This window comes from Pygocentrus nattereri, chromosome 25 (genome assembly GCF_015220715.1).
Source record: "Pygocentrus nattereri isolate fPygNat1 chromosome 25, fPygNat1.pri, whole genome shotgun sequence".
Taxonomy (NCBI): Eukaryota; Metazoa; Chordata; class Actinopteri; order Characiformes; family Serrasalmidae; genus Pygocentrus; species Pygocentrus nattereri.
Window position 1 is genome coordinate 27,626,769 of NC_051235.1, and position 27,192 is coordinate 27,653,960.

At 42.4% G+C, this 27,192-nt stretch overlaps 1 protein-coding gene across 1 annotated transcript; it reads left to right on the forward strand.

Annotated features, from left to right (window-relative positions):
* The first annotated feature begins 5,256 nt into the window (after positions 1 to 5,256).
* On the forward strand, positions 5,257 to 14,630 carry LOC108414525 (B-cadherin-like). The gene is made up of 16 exons (XM_017687399.2): positions 5,257 to 5,403; positions 5,846 to 5,960; positions 6,754 to 7,004; positions 7,593 to 7,733; positions 7,815 to 7,970; positions 9,020 to 9,164; positions 9,287 to 9,459; positions 9,563 to 9,691; positions 10,696 to 10,881; positions 11,270 to 11,514; positions 11,646 to 11,788; positions 11,870 to 12,094; positions 12,433 to 12,651; positions 13,369 to 13,499; positions 13,584 to 13,727; positions 13,978 to 14,630. The coding sequence occupies exons 1-16, from the start codon at positions 5,353 to 5,355 to the stop codon at positions 14,188 to 14,190; spliced, it is 2,667 nt and encodes an 888-aa protein (XP_017542888.1). The 5' UTR covers positions 5,257 to 5,352; the 3' UTR covers positions 14,191 to 14,630.
* Positions 14,631 to 27,192: the final 12,562 nt, after the last annotated feature.

Sequence of the window (27,192 nt, forward strand, 5' to 3'; positions counted from 1 at the left end):
CTACCATCACTCTCCATCGGCGATAAAGTCAGATTGAAGATCGACGGAGAAAAGGCTTGGACAACACCAGCGACTGTGCAGCACCAGGAGGCTGCACCGCATTCCTTTACACTGGAGACGGAGCGAGGCGACATACCGCGATGGAACCGGCGCCACATCCGGCTGGCCAACCAGGAGCTGTCATCACCGCGAAAGATGGATGTTCCTCAGCCGATGGATCAGGATGGACAGCGTGAGCCAGCTGAGCAGGGCTTAACCACCGCCAGTGCTCCTGCTGACACCCCTGGTTCCCCTGAACACCCAACTCCAGTTGTCACCAGGTTTGGTCGGACTGTTAAACCAAACCCCAGGTATGCAAGTTAGTTGAGATGAAGGACAAAAAGGGCAGAATAAATCCCTCCTCATCTCAAGGGACTGTGGTAGTCTACCCACACCCTTAGTTACTGTTGTAAGAAAAAAAGAAGAAACTTTGTAAGAATGTGTTTTGTTGGGTATATGGAAGATTTTGTTTACAAGTGATAACTGAGATAAGTGGCTGTACATGTATAGTTAGAAGTTATGCCAACAGATAATGTTTGTATAGTGTACGCATACTATACTTGAAAAGGGGGGCGGGGGTGTCATGTAGAGTAAATGTTCAAGTGCATAATATTGCGAGTGTGGAGGGGGCAGTGCGCAAGCCACATGGACGTTGCTTTGTGCACTGGTGTGCAGTCATGTTGGAACAGGAAGGGGCCGTCCCCAAACTGTTCCCACAAAGTTGGGAGCATGAAATTGTCCTAAATATCTTGGTGCTGAAGCATTAAGAGTTCCTTTCATTGGAACTAAGGGGCCGAGCCCAACTCCTGAAAAACAACCCCACACCATAATCCCCCCTCCACCAAACTTTACATTTGGCACAATGCAGTCAGACAAGTACTGTCTCCTGGCAACCGCCAAACCCAGACTCGTCCATCGGATTTCCAGATGGAGAAGCGTGATTCTTCACTCCAAAGAACACGTCTCCACTGCTCTAGAGTCCAGTGGTGGCGTTTTATACCACTGCATTTGACGCTTTGCATTGCGCTTGGTGATGTAAGGTTTGGATGCAGCTGCTCGGCCCTGGAAACCCATTCCGTGAAGCTCTCTATGCTGCTCTTGAGCTGATCTGGAGGCCACATGAAGTTTGGAGGTCTGTAGTGATTGACTGCAGAAAGTTGGCAACCTCTGCGCACTATGTGCCTCAGCGAATGACAGCAACCCATATGGCCTACCACTTCATGGCTGAGTTGCTGTCGTTCCTAATTGCTTCCACTTTGTTATAATACCACTAACAGTTGACTGTGGAATATTTAGTAGTGAAGAAATTTGCATAATTTGCATTATAACAAAGGACGCCATAGCAGCAGCTCTCCACTTCGCACTGAGCCACCTGGAGCAGCAGCAGGGCTACGTCCGGATGCTCTTCATGGACTACAGCTCTGCTTTCAACACAATCATCCCGGACATTCTTATCACCAAACTGGGCACCCTCGGACTCCCCCCACTCACATGTGCCTGGATCAAGAACTTTCTCACTGACCGGCCCCAAACTGTGAGACTTGGCCCCCACTTCTCCTCCACTCGTATGCTTAGCACCGGCTCACCACAAGGCTGTGTGCTGAGCCCCCTCCTGTACTGCCTCTACACCCATGACTGCAGTCCGGCCTATGACAGCAACCTCATTGTCAAGTTTGCTGACGATACCACAGTGGTCGGACTCATCTCAGAAGGAGACGAGACAGTCTACAGGAAGGAGGTCCTGAAGTTGGCAGCTTGGTGTTCAGAGAATAACCTGGCTCTGAATACCAAGAAAACAAAAGAGATCATCGTTGACTTCAGGAAGCACAGCACTGACCCAGACCCCCTGTCCATCAACGGCGAGTGTGTAGAGAGGGTCCGCACCTTCCGGTTCCTCGGAGTCCAAATCTCTACCGACATCACCTGGACAGACAACATCACAGCTGTCATCAAGAAGGCTCAGCAGCGACTACACTTCCTGAGAGTCCTCAGGAAGCACAACCTGGATTCCAACCTGCTGCTGACCTTCTACCGCTCTTCCATCGAGAGCCTGTTGACGTACTGTATCACAGTGTGGTATGGCAGCTGCACCATGGCAGACAGGGAGAGGCTTCAGAGGGTAGTAAAGACAGCACAGAAGATTATTGGCTGCCCTCTCCCATCCCTGATGGACATCTACACCTCCCGCTGCGTCAGCAGAGCGAAACGCATCACAATGGACAGCTCGCACCCCGGATCTGTACTGTTTGACCTGTTGCCCTCAGGAAGGCGGTACAGATGCATCAGATCAAGGACAAACAGACTTAAGTACAGTTTTTTCCCAAAAGCAATAACACTTCTCAACTCACAGATGCACTGATAGTCTATCCCCAGACTTCCATTACCCACCTACATACCAGTCTATTCCCAGACTCCATTAGCAGCTACTGTGAAATACTCTGCATACGGAAATGTGCAATCATACTGTACATGTGCAATTATACTGGAATATGTGCAATACTTAGCAATGTGCAATATTTAGTGACATACAATACAGCTGTAAATATCTCCATATTTATATCTTGTAAACACATAGTTTTTTATTTTGTTTCTATATTTATTTCATATACATATATATACAAATGCATAGAACTGTGCACAACCCCTCCCCATTCTATTCCGTGTCATATGTTTACATTGTGTGTTTGCACTGAGATGGAGTTGCTTTTAATCTCATTGTACTGTGTATAGTGACAATAAAGGCATTCTATTCTATTCTATTCTATAGGTGGCATCCTATCATGGTACCATGCTGGAATTCAGCCTAGCAGCTTGGTTTTATACACCTGTGGCCATGGAAGTGATTGAAACACCTGAATTCAATGATTTGGATGGGTGAGTGAATACTTTTGACAATATAGTGTACATTAATCACAGTAATCAAGTACACCCTGTTAAATTCCCAAGGAAAGAGAAGTTGGTTAGTGGTAATGCAGACAAAAATTATGACTGATTTTCTTAAATAGTCACACACACACTAAAATGTAGGACACAGATTTTTAAAGAGTAGCCAATTTGGCTAATATTAGATTACAGACTACTTAGCCTACTTCTAGGTCTTTTTACTTATATAAACATTTTATCTAGTGGAATTATTTTACTCGATTGATTTTATTTATTTTTTGCTTTTTTGATAACATTGAAGAAGTGATTGTAACAAACTAAATAATCTACTACGATAAAATTTAAAAACCAATGAAAATGTTTAAAATCAGGTCAAATATTCTTATAAAATTCAAGTACAAGAGTCTCATAATGACACTCAGATTTTATAAGATATATAAGCTACTTCAAGACCATGAAACTGAAATGATTTTATTCCATTGGCAGATATTTTTGCTTGTTTCAGAACGTTTGTTTGATTCAAGAAATAATGTTAAAACAAGCAAAATTATCAGCAAATGGAATAAGATATTTTTGCTGCTTTAAACGACCTAAAACAAGTATAAATATCTAGAATTCGGTTGAATAATTTTTAAGTATTCTTGCAACAATCTCAAAGTTACAAATATTCCATATGTTGACTTTTAAAAAGCTTACTAAATATTGTATATGGTGTGCATAAAACTGCCTTTCTGATAGGCACCAGTGTGTAGCTCTGGGACACCATGAATCTGTTTTACTGGCTTGTGATCCTCAAGGTTCAATTCTAGGTCCAGGCTTATTGAATATATACATCATTGATTAAAGGGTTTTTTTCATCGTGAAAGGGTTCTTCATATTTACGGTGAATGTGCTATATATGGTTCTATACATAACCTTTGTGTAATTTGTTCTAAATATCACCAAAAAGGGTTCTTCTACTGTAACAAGCTTGACATTGTAACAATAGAAGAACCATTTTTTCTATGGTTGGTTGGTTTGGGAACTTTAGTGTTCAAAATAAAAAATAATCTCAATATTAAATTAAAGAAGCAAACAAAATAATTGGTGTTATCCAAGCTCAGCCTTAAATGTTCCATTCGTCTGTCACATCACTCAGAAAGTGTGGTCGATATTGAGTTTGTATTACCATCCCCTTAATTTTGAGTTTTAGCTTCTTATTTCTGGACACAGCTTTAGGCTCCCAGTGGTAAAAATGAACAAATGGAACCATTCGTTCATACCCAAGGCTATAGGGCTTTTAAATTTGTGATATGTATTTCTTATAATGTTGGATTTAACCCTTGTGTGGTGTTGGTGTATGTGTTACTCGGTTGTCTTGTGGACACTCCACATTATATCAACACAGCTATAAAAAAACAGTTAAAATACCAGATGTTTAAAATATAATAAGTGTTCAGGGTAAGGTTCTCCTTTAGCAGCTGTAGCCAGTCAGCAGCCTGTCCATGTTGTCGACCCTCACACACACACTCACTCACACACACACACACACACACACACACACACACACACACCCATATTCAACACGTACACAAACACACACACACACACACACACACTAACAGACACACATATACAACACGTACACACACATATACAAACACATCCACACACACCCCCATATACAAACACATACACACACACATACACACACACACTAACAGCCACACATATACACACATATACAAACACACACACACTAACAGCAGGCCATGTAGGAGGAGAACAGAATGAAGGACACAGCACCTCCACACTGTTATTCCCCACAGGTTCACCCCAACACCACATGAGTAATATATATGTGTTGGGGGTGAACAGAGTGAAGGCACTGAAAAAGTGTTGTTTTATATGTTCCTCACAGAAAATGAGCAAAAGAAGAATTTGAAGTTTAAATGATAATAAATCATATTTTTTTCATTTGGTAAACATCTTGGTTGATGTAACTGATGTTGTCTTTTTATTTTGTTGTGTTCTCTGTTTAGTATATCTGAGTGTAAAACAAATGTCCCCTCTGGGGACAATCGAAGGAACTAAACTGAACCAAAAAGGAACTGAACTGAACTGAAAGGGTCACTGATACAGGTACCCTGGCATATGGCTGGATGTGAACATAACATGTGAACTATTCAGACTCAACTAACAAACAAGTTTTGCAGGTTAAAACCTCAGTCAAGCAAAGCATTGTGATGTTTCTTGAGAAGATACCCCTGTTTGTAGGTGGAGTCTAGAGGACCTGTGCCCATACTTGAAAAGTATGTTAGGCAATGCCACCTGGTTATCTTAAAAATAGCTGACTTTGTCTGCTGCACACATTTTCTCTACTTAGCCCCAAGAAGAGTTTCAGTCAGAGGGCAAAGACGTTTGGGAATTCCGCTTGAGTAGGTTTGACACATGGAGTTTTTAAGGAGTGTAGCCTTGGGAGTTCTATTGGTTTTGCCGCAGGTAAGCTATTTTGTTTCACCTGTGCACCAGGACATTGGACTTTATTTTTTAATTGGTCATCCTGACAAACAGCTCTGCTATTATTCAAATTAAGGTCCAGGAAACTTAGAGGGGGTAAAAAAAAACAGGGTATTCCAAACTAAACACACTTTACATTTTTACAGCATTTGGCAGACACTCTTATCCAGAGCAATTTACAGTTTGATGATTTTACACAGGAAGGTGGTGTTAGGAGTCTTGCCCAAGGACTCTTATTGGTCTAGTATAAGGTGTTTACCCAGACAGGGGATTGAACCCCAGTCTACAGTGTAGAAGGCAGAGGTGTTACCCACTACACTACACCAACCACAACCACGCTCATCACAATTCGCATCACGTGTTCAGTTTTTAAGATAAATCAATGTGCTTGAGATAAATGAAGACCATTTCCTCCATCATGAAGGTACTTCCGCCTGGCTTTGCTGGATCATCACCATGTTCACCTGGATTTGATTCCGAGCTGTATATTTTCAAAGTGCACAGACAGCAGCTTCAGCGAGGCGGGCGGCTCGGCAGAGGTACGGCAGCACTCACGCAGCGCTCAGACTGTATTTGAGTGAGCTTTAGCTCAAGTATTTCACACCGCCAAAGGTGAAAGTTTGGTTTATTGATATTTCTCTAATAAGCATGTTGATGCAGGTTTTTTCTGATGCCATGGGGTTTTGTTCATAATACAGTTTTTTTAGTTGTTTTATTATATAAATTTGTCTGAAAATATGTAGAAATAGAGGTGGGCAAAAATATAACATGACAATACTTTCATTTTGTCATTTTTATGATACATTATAGGCATCACAGTATTCATTTTATCTGAAAATGAAACAGTAGTCCCATAGGAGAAGGTTGCTAAGTATTCTGCTAATTTGAAGTAAGATTTAATCTTATCTTATTTGTAATACTTCTTCCTCATGGATATTCAGTTGACAAGTTTTCCGAAGCCACTGAATCGTTCCTGTAAATGAGCAGATTTATTTATCTCTATGATCTTAGTTGCCAGCACAATGGCAGCTTTTTCATGATCAGTGGTTGTTTGTACTCACCACTTCAGTATTAAAGCTCAAACGGCCACAGTAATGGTGTCTTTGCCTCATGGTGTCAGATTCTAATCAGATTTCACCTGGAGACTCTTGTATGAAGGTACTTTTTAACTGACTTTAGAGTAATATGTGACTGAAAATGAGAAGTATTGTACATGTTATATAACACAATGTTGGCAGTCCAGATCTCTATCGGAGTGCATGCTTTCTGTCCATCCCAAGAAGTCATCTTGTTCTTGTCTTTTAATGCTTCTGTCTTTCATTTTTATTGCAGTTGTTTTCAACATCTGCAGCGCAAGATCAAGGACAGTTTTTGACTCTGCAGACAAGCGCTTTCAAGTGGACGCTGATGGCACCGTGACACTGAAGAGACGGGTTACTCTACAAGAGTGTCAAAACATGTTCTCTGTCCATGCTTGGGATTCCAAGGGCAAGAGACACACTGTGTTTGTAAGTGTGAAATATGAGGCCAAGACTGGCCACCATCACCAGCAGGAAGACACTGAGGCAGTCGGCCCTGCACAGGTATGTGTGAAGCTAGCCTGACCCCTAGTGGATGTATGTGGAATGGACAGTCTTACTGGTAAATGTGTTGCTTCTTTAAAGTAGTTCTGAATGACATTAATGACTTAATGACACAGCCTTTACATTTACATCAGGCAGACACTTTTATCCAGAGGCGAATGTGGTATTAGGAGTCTTGCCCAAGGACTCTTATTGGTGTAGTGGCGTGTGTTTGCAGTGACAGGGAATTGAACCCTTGCTACATGGAGGGCAGCTGACCTGTGCTCTAACCCATGATTTGTGCCTCAGACTGTGATGGCTGCATTCCTTTAGTCTTAGTGATGTGGAGAACTTCCACTCCCTGAATACTGCTGAAGAGATCTGATGGCATGATTAAAAATAACAGACGGCTTTGAGACGTGAGGAACTTTTTACGCATGAGGAAAAATCGGGAGTCATATGTTTGCCTGTGTGCTTTTTGGTGAAGATCCTTTTTGTGAACTTTAACATGGGAGAGTGTGTGCTTGTATTTGCGTAACTGAAATTAAAGAGACAAAGCACAAGCATGTCTGAGGATCATCACAGAATCATGCTATGTTTGTTCCTCAGAGTGAGTCCCGCTCTGCTCTCCCAGCTCTGGAGTGTCCAAAGTCTTCAAGGGGGTTGAAGAGGCAAAAGAGAGAGTGGGTGGTGCCACCACTAAGCATCGATGAGAATGAACATGGACCTTTCCCTCAGTCCTTGTACCAGGTGTGTAATTAATTTAACCTGCAAACCTTACAGCTACAGCTATTGTATTTTCTTTTTACCAAGTACCCTATTTGTGTCCAGATCCAATCCAGTCGTGCTAAGCAATTTAAGATGGTGTACAGCATCAGTGGTGAAGGAGCTGACCAGGATCCAAAAGGACTTTTCACCGTAAATAGAAACAATGGCTCGCTCTATGTTACAAGGCCCCTAGATAGAGAGGTCAAAGATAAATATGTGGTAAGTGGGTTTAGTTCTGCTGGTTTGGCTGGATTTTTGTTTTTCTTTTCCTATTTGCATAGGTTACTAATAGATTATGGATGATTATTATTATTATTATTATTATTATTCAATTTTTTTCTACTTGTGGATCACATTGAAAAGTACAGGGATGCCATTTGAAGTTGGGAGTGCTGAATTTCTTTTTTTCCCCCTTTGAATTGTTTGGATGATTTACTTGAAACAGAGCGTATCATAGTGCTGAGAGACATACACATATAACCAGCACGGCAACTGCTGATGCACACCCTGCTGTCTCTGCACAAGGTCAAGCTACATGCATCTAGCAGGAGATTACTGCAGTGGGTAATAGAAGTGAGAAATAATTACTCGAGCTGCAAAAACACATTTTAAAATCAATATTAGGCCAATATTGAGACACAGTAATAGTCCACAACTTCTGCTTGTGTTTACGGACATGTCCCCAAAGTTATGGGAGGCAAATCTGGCCAAAAAAGAAATTAAAATGAAAAACATGAAATGCAAATACAAACCTCTTTTTGCCTTTTCCAAACAAAAACTTGAAAAAGAAATGAAATACCTACATTTGCAATTTCTTTTTCCACATACGCAGGAGTCATCAGTGACAGAAATAAAAATGAATTTCAAACTGTTACTTGTCATTTCATTTTAGTCATTATTCTGGTATTTCATGGCTGTATCTAAAATGGAAAAGCTAATAGAGATCATCCAAGCATAAAATGATGCATATCTGACAAAATTAAAATGCGAAATGGATAAATCAACAGCAAAGTGACAGTTTGCAATTCAGGTTTCAGCACTGAATAAAAAAGCAAACGCAAACGAACATCGGCGCCACCAGGTGGCAAGAGAAGCAGTTCACTTCACAAACACATCTGGCGTCACAAAAGGTTCTTCCACACACTGCATTCAACTGCATTCACACTTCCAGCACCAAAACAATATAGTGCAACTTTAATTGAGTAGAACTCAAGAAATCGGTCCTAGCCTCATTCATTTAATTGTATTTTTTTTCCTGCCAACTCCAGCTTCAAGCCCATGCTGAAACCGCTGATGGTAAGAATGTGGAAGAGCCCATGGAGATTATTGTCACTGTGGGGGACAAGAATGATAATACACCTGTCTTCACCCAAAATCCTTTCCTTGGCACTGTTCCAGAAGCTTCAGCAATAGGTATCTATAATAAGTGTCCTAAATGGGTTTGAAGCGGCCAAGATCTGCTACTTATCATGGTCTGTAGTGGTGTTTTCTCCTTTCACTGTGTTCTCAACATTTCATTCTCTCTTTCTTTGAAGGGTTTGAGTTCATGAACGTCACAGCTACTGATGCAGATAAACCCAACACTGAATATTCTGATATCAGATACTCCATCCTTAGTCAGAATCCACAAGAGCCAAACGCAACCATGTTCACCATTAATCCGGTTACCGGAGTAATCAGAGTGAACGCTGCAGGACTGGACAGAGAGGTGAGAGCAGATATGAGATTAATAAATGTTGAGTTGATGTGGAACGAGGTAATAAATGAAAGCAGTTTCAGAACATCAGTGTAATGACCCTAATCTCTTTCAGAAATATCCTGAATACACCTTGGAGATTACTGCTAGAGATATGCTGGGTGAAGGTCGTGTAGGCACTGGAACAGCTGTTATTACTGTAACGGACAGCAACGACCACGCACCCCAGTTTGAAAAGACCTCGGTAAGGCGGTTATGAAACACCATGGCTTACAGAGAGAATGATTTACATTAAACTGATCTGAATGCAGTTATCTAAATGTTTTTAATCCTGAAATGTTCACCAGGTTATTGATCTGGTTATTGATCTGACCCAGAAGTTAAGTATCTGTTAATCAGTCCACTGGGATTTCAAATAGCCAAGAAGGAAGTTGTCAGTTGTTAAAAAAGAATATTTAACATTAAAAACAACATTATTTCAACTTCTGGGCTCTTTCGAATACAAAATCATACTTTTAATCTCATATTTCTACGTTTTAATAATGAAAGGGGGTTTTATTACAGGAAAAGATGCCATTTTAATCATTGTGAAAAATGCAGAAGCCAAAAAATTAATTAATTTCCATCTAATAATGAAGCTTAGTTTCTGTGTGGTTGGTAATACACTAATGAAACCTGATGTTTTGACTTAATCTGTTTTTGTTTGGATGGCAAGCCAAAGTCCAAAGGGCACAGTTACTATCTGGGTTTTCAAAACGTAAGGAAATGTACAATTTAACCAATCAGTTCTAAAACACAGCTGATCCTCTTAGCCAGTATTTTCTCATTCACTAAATTAAAACATGCTGAAAATCAGTGACACAGCATTATTGATTTATAAGCTTTTAGTATCTTAGTTACTCACAATGATGAGCTTCTGCTGTGGATGCAGGGTTTTATCTAAAATGCTCACACACGGTTGTGCTGTCCTGCCAGATGAGCTCAGTTTCAAGCTTTTTCCTGGGAGCAAACTTTTTTGGATTTTATTAAGGTGATGTTATTTTTGTCTTTTTTGTTTTCCTCAATTTTTATTTTCCCTCTTTCATCTTAAACTTCAAGCCAACTATTCAATACAACTTGTTTCCAAAAAAAATGATCAATTATGTTGATTTAGCCATAGTGCATTCAATCTGATTTATTGTTTATGTGCTCAAACGAGAAAATGTAGTTACTTGTATGGTGGTATTAACGCAAGCATTTGTCCTTCAGTACAACGTGTCCGTCCCAGAGAATAAAGTAGGAGCTGTTGTGGTGAAGATGCCAGTGACCGATGGAGATGAACCTCATTCTCCTGCCTGGACAGCCAAGTTCAGGATCATTACTGGTAACAACGGAGGTTTTTTCGCTGTTAACACGGGAACTAACAAACAGGAGGGCATCATCACTACGGTTAAGGTACTTCAGTTCCCCGTTTGTTTTGGCATTTCTCGTGGCTGTGGGGGGGTCTCAGTTCTTGTATTCACTGACTTTTGCTCTGTATTGGGCAGTTGTGGACTGGAGGTTAGGGAACTGGCCCTGTGACCGGAAGGTTGCCGGTTAGATCCCCAGTGCCGTCAGTCCATGACTGAGGTGTCCTTGAGCAAGACACCTAACCCCCAGCTGCTCCCTTGGTGCCATGGATAGGGCTGCCCACTGCTCTGGGCAAGTGTGCTCACTGCCCCATAGTGTGTTTGTGTGTATTCACTAGTGTGTATGTGGTGTTTCACTTCACGGATGGGTTAAATGCAGAGGAGGAATTTCCCCGTTTGTGGGATTAAAAAAGTATCACTTATTGTGCTTTCAGCCATTGGACTTTGAGCAGAACAGCAAGTTCACTCTGTTGGTGGTTGCGGAGAATGACGTTCCATTTGCCAAGCCTCTGACCACGTCCACTGCCACGGTCACTGTGAACGTTCTGGATGTGAATGAAGCTCCAGTTTTTGATCCAGAGGAGAAATTCATTTCTACACCTGAAGACTTGGCGGTTGGTAGTGAACTGACAGTGTACACCGCCACTGATCCAGACACAGCCAGGACTCAGAAAGTGACGTAAGATATAATTTTATCTTGCTACTCAGACGTTCTCCGTGCCGTCCACCCTGCGTGTGGTGTTGGGCATTGTGCTTTTGCTCAGGTACGTAAGCACAGAGAGTAATTTGGCATCGTGTTTTGTTTTGCAGGTATCGTGTAGGTTCTGATCCTGCTGACTGGGTGAGTGTTGATGGAGAGACTGGACTGGTCAAAGTGAGGAGCCCCATGGACAGAGAGTCTCCTTTTGTGAAAGATGGCGTCTACAAAGCTCTGATTCTTGCCATGGATGATGGTAACCCTTTTTCCTCATCCTGTATTAGAAGGAAATGAGTAGTGGTGCAGCTTATTCTAACAGGCTTCACCATGATTACAGATCCAACTCCAGCAACTGGTACAGGAACCCTTGTGATTGAGTTGAAGGATGTGAATGATATCGCTCCTTCCATTGAGGAGAGAGCGATCAGTGTGTGCAATAAGGAGTCAGCTCCAGTGCTGCTGTCTGTGATTGATAACGATGGGCCTGGCTTTGCTGCTCCATACCGAGTGGAACTCCAGGGAGACAGCAAGAACAACTGGACTGCCACGATGAACGAGACAAGTATGTCCTCCTTTTTTGGGGGAAATTCAATGTGGCCCCAATAGTTATTTTCCACCAAATGCCCTTTTTTTTGGTGGTAGAAGTGGTTTATATAGTGAGAGGTCACATGACACTTATTTTAGGGGAATAGGTTTTCACAACATGTCAGGCATCCACTAACAATTTTTATTTCCTCGGGTTGAACAGAAAATTCAATTTTGTGCAATTTTGTTTCCTTAACCTTAATCACCAATTTTTTAGAACCGTTGATGACTTTAAAATGTCCTTTGAAAAGATTTTGCTTATATGAACTACTTAAAGTAATTTGTGTGTGTGGTGTCCCTTCCCTTTTTGTGTAGAAACTGGAATTGTACTTAGGCTCAAGATTCCACTGAAACACGGAGAGTACAATGTTGTTATGAGGGTTTATGACAACCTGGCCCTCTACCAGGACAATACCATCCGCGCTTTAGTATGTGACTGCACAGGAGACGATGTTCAATGCACCGAGAAGGCTGTGGCAGGCTTTGGCCTGCCTGGGATACTTGGAATACTTGGGGCAGTCTTGGCTCTGCTAGGTAAGATGCTCTATTCCCCTTGAAATGCGGATACACGCACGCACGAAACGACTGAACATTTGTCATTTCAAGTTCACCTCCATGTATCTACACACTTGGGGATGTGTTTTGCTAGTCTGAGTGGATCAGTCACAGCAGTGTTGCTGGAGTATTTAAACATCTCCGTGTCCCTGCTGGACTGAGAATAGTCCACCAACCAAAAATATCCAGTCATCAGCATCCTGTGACCACCGATGAAGCACTAAAAGATGATCAACACAAACTGTGCAGCAACAGATGAGCTATCGTCTCTGACTTTACATCTACAGTGTGGAGCAACATGGTGTCTAGAGTGGGCAGTGTGCGAAGATTGTTTAAAGACTCCAGCAGCGCTCCTGTGTATGATCTCCTCATACCAGCGCAACACACACCACCACCACATCAGTGTCTTTGCAGTGCTGAGAATGACCCACCACCAATAATTGCTCTGTGGGGGTCCTGAGCATTGAAGAACAGGGTAAAAGGGGCTAACAAAGTATCAGAAACAGATGGACTGCAGTCTGTAACTGTAGAACTACAGCGTGTACTAATATGGTAAGTGTAGGTGATGAAAAGGACAGTGTAGACAGAAGGAGGTGAACAGACATGGCAGTGCAGTGACATTGTGTGTATTGTAATATAAACAAAGGAGTTTGGATTTGCTCTTGATGTTGGTGTGTGATGTGCTTCTCCATGCAGTGCTGCTCCTCCTGCTGCTCCTGTTTGCAAAGAGGAAGAGGTCAGTGAAAAAGGAGCCTCTACTTGCTGATGATGACATCAGGGACAACGTCTACTACTATGATGAAGAAGGCGGTGGAGAGGATGATCAGGTTGGTTTAGTGGATGGTTTTGTTTATTTGTTCATCCACAGTTGGTCCCCGTCATGTTCTTATAATGGATTTTCATTTGCACAGAACTTTGACTTAAGTGTGCTGCACATGGGCCTCGACAACCGTCCTGATGTGTTACGTAATGACGTGGCTCCAACCTTTATGCCTGCACCCCAGTTCCGGCGTCGCCCCGCCAACCCTGAGGAGATTGGCACTTTCATTGATGATGTAAGTGGTGTAACGAGCTGCATTTGCATTTATTTTTTTCCATTTTATCCCGCTTTCTGTTGAAATACAGAAATTTAAGCATATTTACCAATGTAACAAATTTTTAATCAAAAAAGTTTGATTTCTTATGTGTAGCAAACCATAATTAGAAATTGTTCGTGAGGCTTTTGTCAGATCAAAAAGAAAAAGATTCAGCGAATAGCGAAATGAATGTATACATAGTACTTACGGTTACATGCATGTGCTGTAGAATCTGAAGGCAGCAGACAACGACCCCACGGCTCCCCCCTACGACTCCCTGCTGGTATTTGACTACGAGGGAGGTAGATCGGACGCCGGCTCTCTCAGCTCCCTGAACTCCTCCAGCTCTGGGGACCAGGACTACGACTGCCTGGGTGATTGGGGCCCACGCTTCAAGAAGCTCGCTGACATGTACGGGGGAGGAGAAGACGACTTACTTTAGATTCAGTTCTACTTTGGCATGAAGAGGACGAATGAATGGATAAGTGTAAATATGGGACAGTTTTATAGGTATTGTCACGTCAATACAGCAATACTGGCAAGTAAAGAAGGCTAATCTTTAGCATATGCTAAAGCCCCAACAATCAAAGCAATTAATCAATGCTTTATGAATATTTTGTCAAGCACCTCTGTTTATTCTAGCTCTTATATAACAAACCAGTCTGAAATACGTTTATTCCTTTCTGCACTATGGCTGTGTTTACATGCAAAGATTTTTGCCAATCCGATTGAATACACTCGGATTACAGATTCAGACTGAGGTGTTTATGTACACACTCTATTCAACAGTCTGATAGGAAATCTTTGTCTACATGCTCACTACAATAATCCAATGCAAAATGTGTGGAGTAACACTTAGAGTAAACATTACCATGAAAGCGAGCATCGTGTGAGTATCAGTCCGAGTGAGATGAGCAGCAGTGAGCAGTGCTTGTGTTTTTAATTGCCTTAAACTGATGTCAGACTCAGAAAAACGTCCTTCACATGTACTTACAAAGGAAGCGGCGAGAGGAAGACGTCGTGCTCTGAGACACATAAGTTGGTCGTCCGTCCCACCGCCGCCTCTGCAGACCAGTTTCTGCTCCCACCATGTTGAACATCATAAAACTTTCTCCATGACGTGACGCACATGCGCAGAACGTATTTACACATTCTAATTAGAGTGTAATTGGATTCAGGTGTTTATACGGCTATTATTCTTCTATTTAATGGATTATTTACAGGATTACCCACCTCATTTAATTGGATAGAAATTGTATTCCGAATGGCCTAAATTGGATTAGTCTATTCTGATTGAGGTGTTTACATGGACGTATTCTATTCCGATTGAGCTATTATTATTATTATTTTTATTATTATTAATGAATTATCAGGCTGTATGTAAACGTGGCTATTGTACAGTATCTCACAAAAGTGAGTACACCCCTCTCATTTCTGCAAATATTTTTCCATGGGACAACACTATAGAAATGAACATGAATACGCATATTATATTATTTTGTTCTGTTCCTTTAAAATACAGCACTCCCAAGTAGACCGTGTGTGATAGTTGACTGCACTCCGTTATTACAGCATTTGCTGGGGCATTGAGCTGAAAAGTCATTCTAAATAAGTCTAAATAATGAATCCAGTGACCAATGTACCAAATAAATTTCACAGAAATAACATGGAGTCTTACTATAATGACTTTTTCTAATTGATGTTCTCAAAGGGGTGCAAAAAAGCGCAAAAGCCATCATCATTGAAGCAGTCACTATAGAGAAGTCCTACTACATTGTGTGAATGTTTTTACGGTGAAAATCTGCCATCAGGGCGGTTACTAGTCGGTTATTGTGGTGTAATCTATGTGCAATCACATGGCAAGACACTAGAGGGGGATGTCTTGTGGGGGAACTCCGATGTCGGAAAAGGGAATGCACTTCGGGGAATGTTTTTTGGACTGCATGCGAGTAAAGCGGAGTCACCCAAAACCCGGTCTCGTCCTTTTTGTGTTTTACTAAAGAACCCAACACGACATGGTGTCAGAAGTGGCTCGTCGGAAAAGGGTAGGGACGAGTGTGTTTGTATGAGAAGATAGTAGTACAGAAGTCCAGTTAGTGTAGTTAGTCGAGTAGTTTATTAAACATAAGTTAGCATGTCACAAGAGGAGCAACCAGTGGCAGTGCGGGAGCAGCAAGCCATGCCACAGGCTCAAGCACGCGTAAACGCCTCAGCAACGTTCTCAATAAATCCACCGGAATCCTTCGACTTTTCAAAGCCACAAGACTGGGAAAAATGGATAAGACGTTTCGAACGCTTCCGGGTGGCGAGCGACTTGGACAAGTCGTCGGAAGCTAACCAGGTGAACACGCTTATATACTGCATGGGTGATGAGGCAGATGATGTGTTGAGAGGGCTGCGGATAACGGACGAACAAAAACTTGTATACAGCTCAGTCAAGGACGGCTTTACGAACTTTTTTGTACCTAAAAAGAACGTGATATACCGGCGAGCCAAATTCAACATGCGAGTGCAAGAGCCAACAGAATCAGCAGACTCGTTCATCACAGCCTTGTATGCACTCGCGGAAGACTGCAGATATGGAGCACTTCGCGAGGAGCTGCTATGTGATCGAATCGTGGTGGGCATCAGAGACCGTGCACTCTCACAGAAAATGCAGATGGAGAGAGAGCTGGACTTAGCGAAAGCCATCAACATGGTCAGGCAAGCGGAGGACATTAAACGGCAACAAATAGATATCCGGGGAAACCCGCATGCAAACAAAGTGACAGTGGACGCAGTGCACAGCAACAAAGGGAAAAGACCGGCCTGGAAAAACAAAAAGCAGCCAGCGAAGCAGACCAAGGATAAGCACGACACACAGTTAAACACCTGAACACAGCTCTACTGAGCAGACCTGCATCAGTCAACCTCAAACTGGTGGCAAGGATAGACAGCATAGACTTGGACTCAGTAAAGCAGACATACCCGAGGTTGTGTGATGGGCTAGGTCTAGTACAACAGCCGTACACCATCAAGCTCAAGCCTGGCGTCAAGCCTGTGTCTTTGAAAGCGCCACGACGTGTCCCACTGCCTCTGATGGGAAAAGTAAAGCAGGAGCTCCAGCGCATGGAAAAGATCGGAGTCATCAGCCGGATCGAAGAACCAACTGACTGGTGCTCCGGCATGGTGGTGGCACCAAAGAAGGACAAAGACGAGGTCCGAATCTGTGTCGCTCTCACCCCTCTGAATGAAGCTGTATGCAGGGAAAAGTTCATCCTCCCGACCAGACCCTTGGCATGCTGTCAGGGGCAAAGTTCTTCTCGAAGATCGACGCCAACATGGGGTTTTGGCAAATCCCCCTGACCAAAGACTGTGCCCACTACACTACATTCATTCAGATTCAGATTCAGATTCCTTTATTGATCCCAGGGGGAAATTGCAGTTGTTACAGTTGCAGCCATTTATGTAAAAATAAACACTTTACTAATAATTTAAAACAATATATAGAATTTACAGTATGTATACCAGATGTAAGTACTCTACACACACAATTGTTGTTATTGCACATATGAACAGTTTTTGAATCACACACTGAGGGAGGAGTTATGGAGTTTGATGGCCACAGGTAAGAATGACTTCCTGTGGCGCTCTGTGGTGCATTTTGGTACGATGAGTCTTGAGCTGAATGAGCTCTTGTGTCTCATCACCGTATCGTAGAGTGGGTGGGAGCCATTGTTCATAATGGCCCGCAGCTTAGACAGCGTCCTCCTCTCCGACACTGCCGTCAGCGAGTCCAGCTCCACACCCACAACATCACCGGCCTTGCGGATCAATTTGTTGAGTCTGCTGGCATCTGCCACCCTCAGCCTGCTTCCCCAGCATGCAACAGCATAGAGGATAGCACTCGCCACCACAGACTCATAGAAGATCCTGAGCATAGTCCGGCAGATGTTGAAGGACCTCAGGCGCCTCAGAAAATAGAGACAACTTTGGCCCTTCCTGTAGAGGGCGTCTTAGCCCAGTCCAGTTTATTGTCAATATACACACCCAAATATTTGTAATCCTCCACAGTGTCCACACTGACCCCGCTGATGGACACAGGGGTCACCGGTGCCTTGTCCCTCCTCAGGTCCACCACCAGTTCCTTTGTCTTTGTCACATTGAGCTGCAGGTGGTTCCGCTCGCACCATGCGACAAAGTCCTTCACCGTTGCCCTGTACTCATCCTCTTCACCCTTGCTGATACATCCAACTATTGCAGAGTCATCAGAAAACTTCTGAAGGTGGAAAGTCTCTGTGCAGTAGCTGAAGTCTGTGGTGTAGAGGGTGAAGAGGAAGGGAGAGAGGACAGTACCTTGTGGGACTCCAGTGTTGCTGACTACTCTTTCCGACACACAGTGCTGCAGGCGTACATACTGTGGTCTGCCGGTCAGATAGTCAACAATCCAGGACAAAAGGGGGGCATCTACCTGCATCACTGTGAGCTTATCGCCCAGAAGAGTGGGCCAGACGGTGTTAAATGCGCTGGAGAAGTCAAAAAACATGACCCTCACAGAGCTGGCTGGCTTATCCAGGTGAGCATAAACTCTGTTGAGCAGGTAGATGATGGCGTCTTCAACTCCCAGGCGGGGCTGATAGGCAAACTGGAGGGGATCTAGAAAAGAATTAACAAACAGCCTGATAGGTGTTCTCTGCCGCTTTCGTAAGGGACAAGTCGCCATAATGTGCGATATCGAGTGCATGTTCCATCAATTTCACGTCAAACCAGAGGACCAGGACTACTTGTGGAGGTTGTGGAGAACTGGGATCATTGAGCAGGTTAGTTGTTAAGGGTCTACTATTTATGATCGCCATAACTTCATAAAGGTATGTATGCAAGGATGAAGTGTCAAGTCTTTTGGACGAATGATCTAGGATGGACGTCAGCACACTCCTTATCATCCTGATCTGCCTTTCCCAGGCTCCACCCATATGGCTAGCAGATGCTGGGTTCATGACAAATTCACAACCTAATTGTTTTAGGCCTTCTTGGTCCATTTTCTTTACAGATTCCAAGAACTCTCGTCTTGCTCCAGCAAAGTTGGTTCCCTGATCTGATCAAAGCTGCCGAACATTTCCACGAATGGCAATCAATATTCGCAGAGCATTAATAAAGGCGTCAGTTGTCATGTCATCAAGTAGCTCTATATGCACAGCACGAGAGCACAGGCAAGTGAAGAGTAGACCATAGCGTTTAAGTTCCTTTCTTCCCTCCTTAAGGTAAAATGGGCCGAAGCAGTCCATTCCACAATAGGCAAAGGGAGGCGCTGTTTCAACTCTTTCACATGGTAAATCTGCCATTCTTTGAGCTTCAGCATTTCTTCGGAACTTTCTACATTTGACACATTTGTGAATGTAGGAAGACACTGCATGACTGCAGCCTACTATCCAAATGCCGTTTGATCGCAACTCATTCAAGGTCATCCCACGTCCCTGGTGATGAACCTTTTGATGGAAGTGTCCAATCAGTAATTGTGATATGTGGGTTTTGCTTGGCAAGATTGCTGGATGTTTAATGTGTGCATGTAAATCAGAGCGCTCCAGCCGACCTCCTACTCTGAGCACACCCATTTCATCCAAGAAAGGATTCAGTTTGTGCAGCCTATTTGTGCTGTCCTTTGTTATCTCCTTCTTGGATTTTAGATCTTTGATTTCTTCAGAAAACACTTCCTTTTGGACGGTAGATATGATGAAAAGCTCCGCCTCTTTTCTTTCCTCAAGACTGGTGACTTCGTTGGTTCTAGACACCAGACCCTTGACCTCCTTGACGCATCGCATGAGTCGTGCAATGGCTTTAACTAGTCTTGTCCAGCTTGAGAACTTTAAGAAATGATTAAGCAGCGAATCTTCTGTCGTCAGTGTCTTATGGACGAAGGTTTTGCGAAGTTCTGGAACTTCAGCTCCCAACTCTCCCACCTTAACATCATAAGCAGGAAGTTTACTATGCCAGAGAAAGTCTGGACCAGTGAGCCAGTTGAACCATTAGTCCCTTTGCTGTCAGACCTCGTGATGCGTGATCAGCAGGGTAGTCCTCAGAGGACACGTATCTCCACTGATCCGGATCGGAACCTTCTTGTATACGTTGAATACGATTGGCCACAAATATGTGAAACCATCTAGCATCGTTGTTAATGTATCCAAGAACGACTTTCGAGTCCGTCCAGAAGAATTCTTGGGCTTGAACTTCCATTTCCCTTTTAAGCAGGTCACTAGTTCGTACAGCAATAACAGCTGCTGACAGCTCAAGCCTGGGTATTGTGGTGACCTTTGTAGGAGTCACCCTTGCCTTGCCAATAACTAGGGAACAGCCGACTTGGTTTGATACACTGACTGCTCTCAAGTAAGAACATTCACCGTACCCTTTAACACTTGCATCTGAGAAATGATGCAATTCATATCTTTCAACTTTCTCAAACCCTTCTGGGAGATAACATCTTTGAATCTTAATGTCAGTCAGATTCTTAAGATCCAACAGCCAAGACTCCCACCGTGGTTTGAGATCTTCTGACAATGGCTCGTCCCATCCAATCTTGTCTCGACACATCTCTTGGAGTATTTGCTTCCCGACCAGAATAAATGGTGCCACAAACCCAAGAGGGTCATAGATGGATGCCACAGTTGATAAAACTCCTCTTCTAGAGAGTGGGCGTTCATCCACAATCACTCTGAAATGGAATTGGTCTGAAACAACACACCATTTGATTCCCAAAGCTCTCTCAATTTGCGACCCTCCAAGCACCATGTCGCAGTTTCTTACTGAATCTGCACATTCCTCCTCTGGAATGGATGCAAGGACATCTTGGTTGTTGGAAACAAACTTGTGAATTCTCAATTTGCCAGCACTGCAAAGTTTCCTTGCTTCTTTCACCAACCTTATAGCTTCATCTTTGGTTGCAACACTTGTCAGTCCATCATCGACGTAAAAATTTCGTTCGATGAACTGAATAGTTGTTTCACTGTAATGACCTTGCCCTTGGGCAGCGACATGCTTCAACCCAAAGTTTGCACAACCAGGCGACGACGCAGCTCCAAATAGATGTACTCGCATGCGATAGACTGATGGTTGGGCCTGGAAATTTCCACCATCCCACCAGAGAAATCTCAAGTAGTCCTGGTCCTCTGGTTTGACGTGAAATTGATGGAACATGCACTCGATATCGCACATTATGGCGACTTGTCCCTTACGAAAGCGGCAGAGAACACCTATCAGGCTGTTTGTTAATTCTGGTCCTGTGAGCAGATAGTCATTTAATGACACACCATCAAACCTTGCCGAGCAGTCGAACACAACCCGTATTTTTCCTGGCTTGTATGGGTGGTACACTCCATGATGTGGAATGTACCACGCAGGACTGCTGTTGATTTCTTCTTCTGGGACCTTTTCTGCATCCCCATTTGTTATGATTTCATTCATAAAGATTGTGTAGTCCTTTTGGTATTGCTTATCTCTTTCAAATCTCCGTTTCAAGCATCTGAGCCTGTGAACTGCACACACCTTATTATCTGGGAGGTTTGGTCGATCCATTTTGAAGGGGAGTGGCATTTCACAGTGGCCATTTGCTTTAATTTTGATTCCTTCTTCCATTATGTTTATGAAACGCAAATCTTCCTGAGACAACTTTGCGTCTTCAACTCTTCTCTCATTGAAGTCAGACTCCAGCAGTCTCAACACATCTGGTGGAGAAATGAACTCTTTGACCTGAGTTCGGTATATGTATTTCACTTCGGTTGTGAGGTTCTTAGATGTTTGGAGTTGAGGTTTCACGAACTTCGTGATGATCTTGTGGCTGCTCCCAATGGCATCACCATAGTCGACACATGGGCTAACACAACCGACTATGCTCCATCCAAGATCTGTTTTTTGAGCAAATGGCTCATTGTCTTTACCTGGTACAACTTCTCGGGGTAACAACGCCTGTGGGCAGTTGTAACCTATGAGCAGTCCTACATCACACTCAATCAATGGCGCGATCTCCTCTGCAAGATGCTCCAAGTGTGGCCATGCTCTTGCAGTTTTTGGTGTCGGAATATGACTTAGATTAGCAGGAATGAACTCTCTTGAATAGGTTACAGGGAGAGAGATCTTCCTTGATGAATAGAAACCTCTCACCTGCAGTCCAACTAACCTCTGACTGTATGATTGTATTTCTGGATGAAAGTGTGGAGAGTTTTAACTGCACAGGTTCTCCTTTCATTTCCAGAACTTCTGCCTTATCTTGCATGATGAATGTGGTATCGCTTTGGTTATCAAGAAGTGCATATACAAGAATTTCATTCTCTGGATTATTTGATGTGGATAACCACACTGGAACAACTGTAGAGGAGTACATGCTGTCCATGCCTTGCACCACTCTGTTGGATGTAGCTTCATTTGAGGGTTCAGTGGTGTGTTTGTGCTCTGTTCTTTCCCATGACTTATTATTTTCAGAGTGTCTTACATTTTCCCCGTGTTCATCACTGCCCCTTTCCTTTCTGTTTGCCCTTTCACGATCTTCATGTAAACATGTTGGATGTTTTCCTTTACATGTTTCACAAAGGCTTCTTCTTTTGCAGTCCTTTGAACGATGTCCTAGTTGTAAACATCCAAAACAATTTTTTTGTTTGGACAAACTTGAGATGTTCTTGAACCGGTTTTTCATTGAATTCCAACATTTCTGAATGCCATGATTTTGTTTTTCACAGAAGACGCACCCTTTGAGTTCTGCGTTTTCTTCAGAGTTGCTTAAAAGCACCTTTGCACCGACATTTCATGTCTTTGTTGTCTTTACCTTTTCACCATCACTAGACTTCAAGGCATGAAGAGAAGTCACTGAATGTAGGAAATTCATTGCAAGTTTCTTCGATCTCGATCACCTTTCTGTTCCAACTGGCTACCAGCCAATCAGGAAGCTTTGTGAGAAGCTTTTGATTTTCATCACAGGTGTTCAATACTTCTAGACCTTTAAACTGAGACATTGCAGACCAGCAGCCCCTAAGGAAGTCTGAAAAATCTCTCAGCTCAACACTGTCTCTGGGTCCTATTTTAGGCCATGATGCAAGCTTATCCTTAAAAGCTTTAGCTATCACAAATGAGCTTCCAAATCTTTCTTCCAGGATAACCCATGCGGAATCATAAGCTGCATCTGTTCCCAATAGAAAATAACTTTCAATGGCCTTTATTGCAGGTCCACCAACGTATTTACGAACGTAATAGACCCTTTCGTTTACTGGAATGTTTTTCCTGCCTATTAGAGTTTGAAATGACATCTTCCAGTCTTTGTATCTTAGAGGGTCTCCAGTAAAAACAGAAGGTTCAGGTACTGGAAGACGGCTCACATTAATAGACTCTGCTATTGCTTCAGCAAGGACTGCAGTACTGTCTGCTTGGTATGTCACAGGAGGCTCATGAGGACTTCCTTTAGCTCCTGTCGATCGGTGTTGCTCAGCTGCACAGTTATGAAGCAACTCCGCTATTTCTTCATCTGAGCTTACTTCTTGTTCGTAAACTTCTAGCCGTGCCCTGGCTGCACTCAACTTCTTAACAGTCTGAAGGCGCTCTATTTGTCTGCGTTTCTCTTCCAGTGCTTTCTTTCTTATCACATTTTCCTCCTCTTGTAATGCAATCTTCTTTCTATTTTTTTCTTCAAGACTTTCAAGTTCTCGTTGTTCACTTTCTATCTCTTGCAGGACCTTTAGAGCAGCCTGTGTAGCAGCTAGCTCTGCTGCAGCTTCCTGTCTCTTAACAGAGGACAGGTTTGACTGACGTGACTTAATGCTTGAACCACTTGCAGAGCTTAAACCTCGAGAGCCTTTACTTGTGCCTGAAGAAGCTGATGAAAACACAGAACCAGACTCAGGCCAGACAAAATCCTCTGTCTGGACATCTTTGGCATCCTTGTTGTGAAGATAAGTGGATGCATTTTCCAAGATTATTTTTGATACAGCGTCACAGGTGTCAGCTCTGCGACGGATCTCACTGCCTGGGGGAGCACATTTGCGCAGTTCTTCATAGCCATGTTTCACATCTGCTAATGCACAACGTATCTTAGTCATCAACTCCTGCACAACCTCAATAGAGGGAGTTCCCTTTATCACTTTCTTAGCTTGCTTGGCAGTCACTTTCCATTTATCGTAAGTAATGGTAAAACGATCCTGCAGTTTTTTTTATTTATTAGCGTGCTGTTCTTGAGCCTTTTCAGTAAGCTTTCGAGCTCTCTGGCTTCTTCTTAACTCCTCTTCAGTTTCAGGTGACTGCTGTGTGTCTGCACCATTACTATCTTTATGTAAGTCACCATTCTTAGTTTCATTCTCAGTCATTTGCTCCATTCTGCAATGATTACTTCTTATTTGGACCCAAATAATTTATAGCTATATTTTGACCGACTTGTGGCTTAACAACTGACCAGCTCAACCAACAAAAATATTAATAGCTACAAGCTTAATCTTGCCCTTAGATAAACCTGTCTGAGAGCATTAAGAATGGATAAAGATAAGGATTTTTCACAGAACCTTAAACCTTAAGAAAACAAGAAAACATCCGAATGAATATCAGCTTAAATAACACAAATGTGATGAACTGTTTCTAGAACCAACACCATATGAAACTGAGCACTTAATTGTATAACACCTTTAGCATCCAAATGACAGAAAAATGCCAAATGACTTCACCTACAAAATCTTAGACAGAACCTTGAACTTGAAGAAAATGTGCAGAACACCAGATTACTTAATTTCAGCACTTGCAGTATCTCCTTAAAGTAATTAACAAAGCTGATCCACTTCTTAAACATTTAACTTGTTTTAAATGTATCACTTCTTGGACCATCAATGTAAACTGCTTGCTGCTTAGTTCGCTTGTGTTGCAGTCTTATCTGTCTGATGCTAGAGTGCGATGAATCTTCTTCGCTGCTCAGTGGATGGAAGGCACAGTTCCTTGTCTCCTCGCCTCATGTCGAGCAGACCGAGTTCTCACTGTAACTCCTTCCAAGTTGAAAAACGGACACAAGGCGTTCCTGATTTTTACTGGCATTTAATCGGACACAGGTGTCACCAACGATGCCGTGAGAACTGTACAAACATAAAATAATACATTTTCATACAGTAAGGGATTCTCATAGAGAATAGACAATAAAGAATATGATTCAACAACATAAAATATTCACAAATCAGTGGCTTGACTTACAAACAACATCAGTAAATTCTGTATAATCCTTGAGGCCACGTAACTAACAGAAACTTGAAAAGTCCTTCACAGATAAACATCTTATTTCCCATACACACACATTAAAATACAAATTGCATACCTCATTGGCAGCATTAACTTGAAAGGGTTAACAAAAAACACATCTCGGAATGTCTTCTTTAACCAAGAGTCAAAAACTTCGCCGCACGCTTCTCCAAATCTCTAGCGTACTGAGAGAAGGAAGACATGTTGCCCTCTACCGAGTGTAGCGTGTAACTGAAAATATCGCTCTATCCCAAACAACAAATTAAACATTGGTTCCACCCTGGAAACACTTGTAGAACCTTTAAACGTGCGTTTTTAAACGATACATATTACAATCAGATTTTAATAAACATACATTATTTTACCTTACTTGAACTTATCTATTGTTACTTCAATCATGAATTTAACAAACTGTATGACTGCCACTGACGGCAGCCACATGGAGTGAAAAAAAACAACTGATAAACCAATGTGAAAACCAAAACAAAAGAGAAAGGCTATATGATGTTATGTTGAATGTTGGTCTAGGTGACATGGCGATGTAAGGGAGGGAAGTTTAACCAGAAATTTGTTACATGTTTATTTCAGTGGCCTGCAGGTTAAGTTAAAGACGGTCTTAAATATGAGGGACTAATATGGTTACTTTCCCTCAGTAAGAATGTGTTTCACAGAGGTCAGCATATTGTGCAAGCATCCAGGACAGAAACCTATAGGAAGTAAACACATTGGTGATAAATGTAATGTTAGGTTACATTTAAGGTTAATACAAATTAAGCTAGAGTTCAATGTTTAGTTAAACAATTCTCAGGAGGGGAGATGTGGTGTAATCTATGTGCAATCACATGGCAAGACACTAGATGGGGATGTCTTGTGGGGGAACTCCGATGTCGGAGAGGGGAATGCACTTCGGGGAATGTTTTTTGGACTGCATGCGAGTAAAGCGGAGTCACCCAAAACCCGGTCTCGTCCTTTTTGTGTTTTACTAAAGAACCCAACGCGACAGTTATAACCTGAAGCTGCATTCAAAAATCAGCCTGTTTCATATATTGTTGTTCTTTATCTATTCATTTTTGCTTCAGGGCGCAGCTAGTGCTCACTCTCTGCATTAAGAAAATGTTCACAATCACCCAAATAAATCTCTACATCGGTGTATTACAGCCTTATTTTTTACACATTGTGGTCTATGTGAACTACCACAATAATACTTGGCCCTGCACCTTCAGCAGTGCTGCTTTGTGAGCTACATTGTGTAATAGGCTACATGACTAACTCAAAAAATGAGCAATGTTTACTGTCATTTATCACATTAGCTGAATTCTCCTCACAGCTGAGTCCATGCCGGCTTTTGATGAGGCAGGCCAGATTTCATCAGAGGTGAAACCAGTGCTGAGTTCCTGCTAATGCTACAGCTGGTTAGCATGTTGCCCACTCAAATATTATTCTCTTAAGATGTGACCTCACACCTTTTTTCCTAGGAGTTTGGCACCCCAGTAAAATCACTGAGACTAATCTGGTCATGGCGCTGAAAGCCTGGCTGCGCCCCTGTGTTCTCCTGCTAGCACTCTTTGCAGCCCGTGTCTAAGGTGGGTCTGAAAAAGAAAGGATCGTTAAATGTGTGGCTGTGAACTCTTAAAATCATGAACTGAAACTGAAAAAAGTAAAATAAAACGTTACAGTATTAGGATCATTATCTTTCTGGTTCGCAACTGGAAAATGTCTAACGTTAGCTAGCCGAGTAAAACACTGGCTAACAGTTAGCCTTAGGTAGTTGGAAGGAAGTAATAAGGAAATACGAAGTAAATAGGAATGTTCTATTTAAAAAGAACCCACGTCTTTGGGTTTTTACTATAAAACAAGCTTTAGGTTAGCTAATATTAAACCTAACAAAATGAAAACAACTGCCTGCCTATAGCTGCTAGTCATTCAGCAAGCTAGCAAGGACTACTCCATTAATTCTTATGTTGTGGGATTTTGTGGGATTATGACTGAATCTTTGTTTTAGCACATTAGATCTTTCAAAATCTAATATAATTGAACCGTATATATTCTATAACCTCAGAAACAATCCAAGGCAGTTCGGGACGGGTCCAACATCCCTGCCGATAGCAAGAGGATAGTGGCACCAGAGGATTCTGGTTCCATTGATTTACATTACAAGGTTTTGTTCCGACAGCAACTTTATAATATCTTAGTTTATTTTCTAAAATAAAAGTCTGTG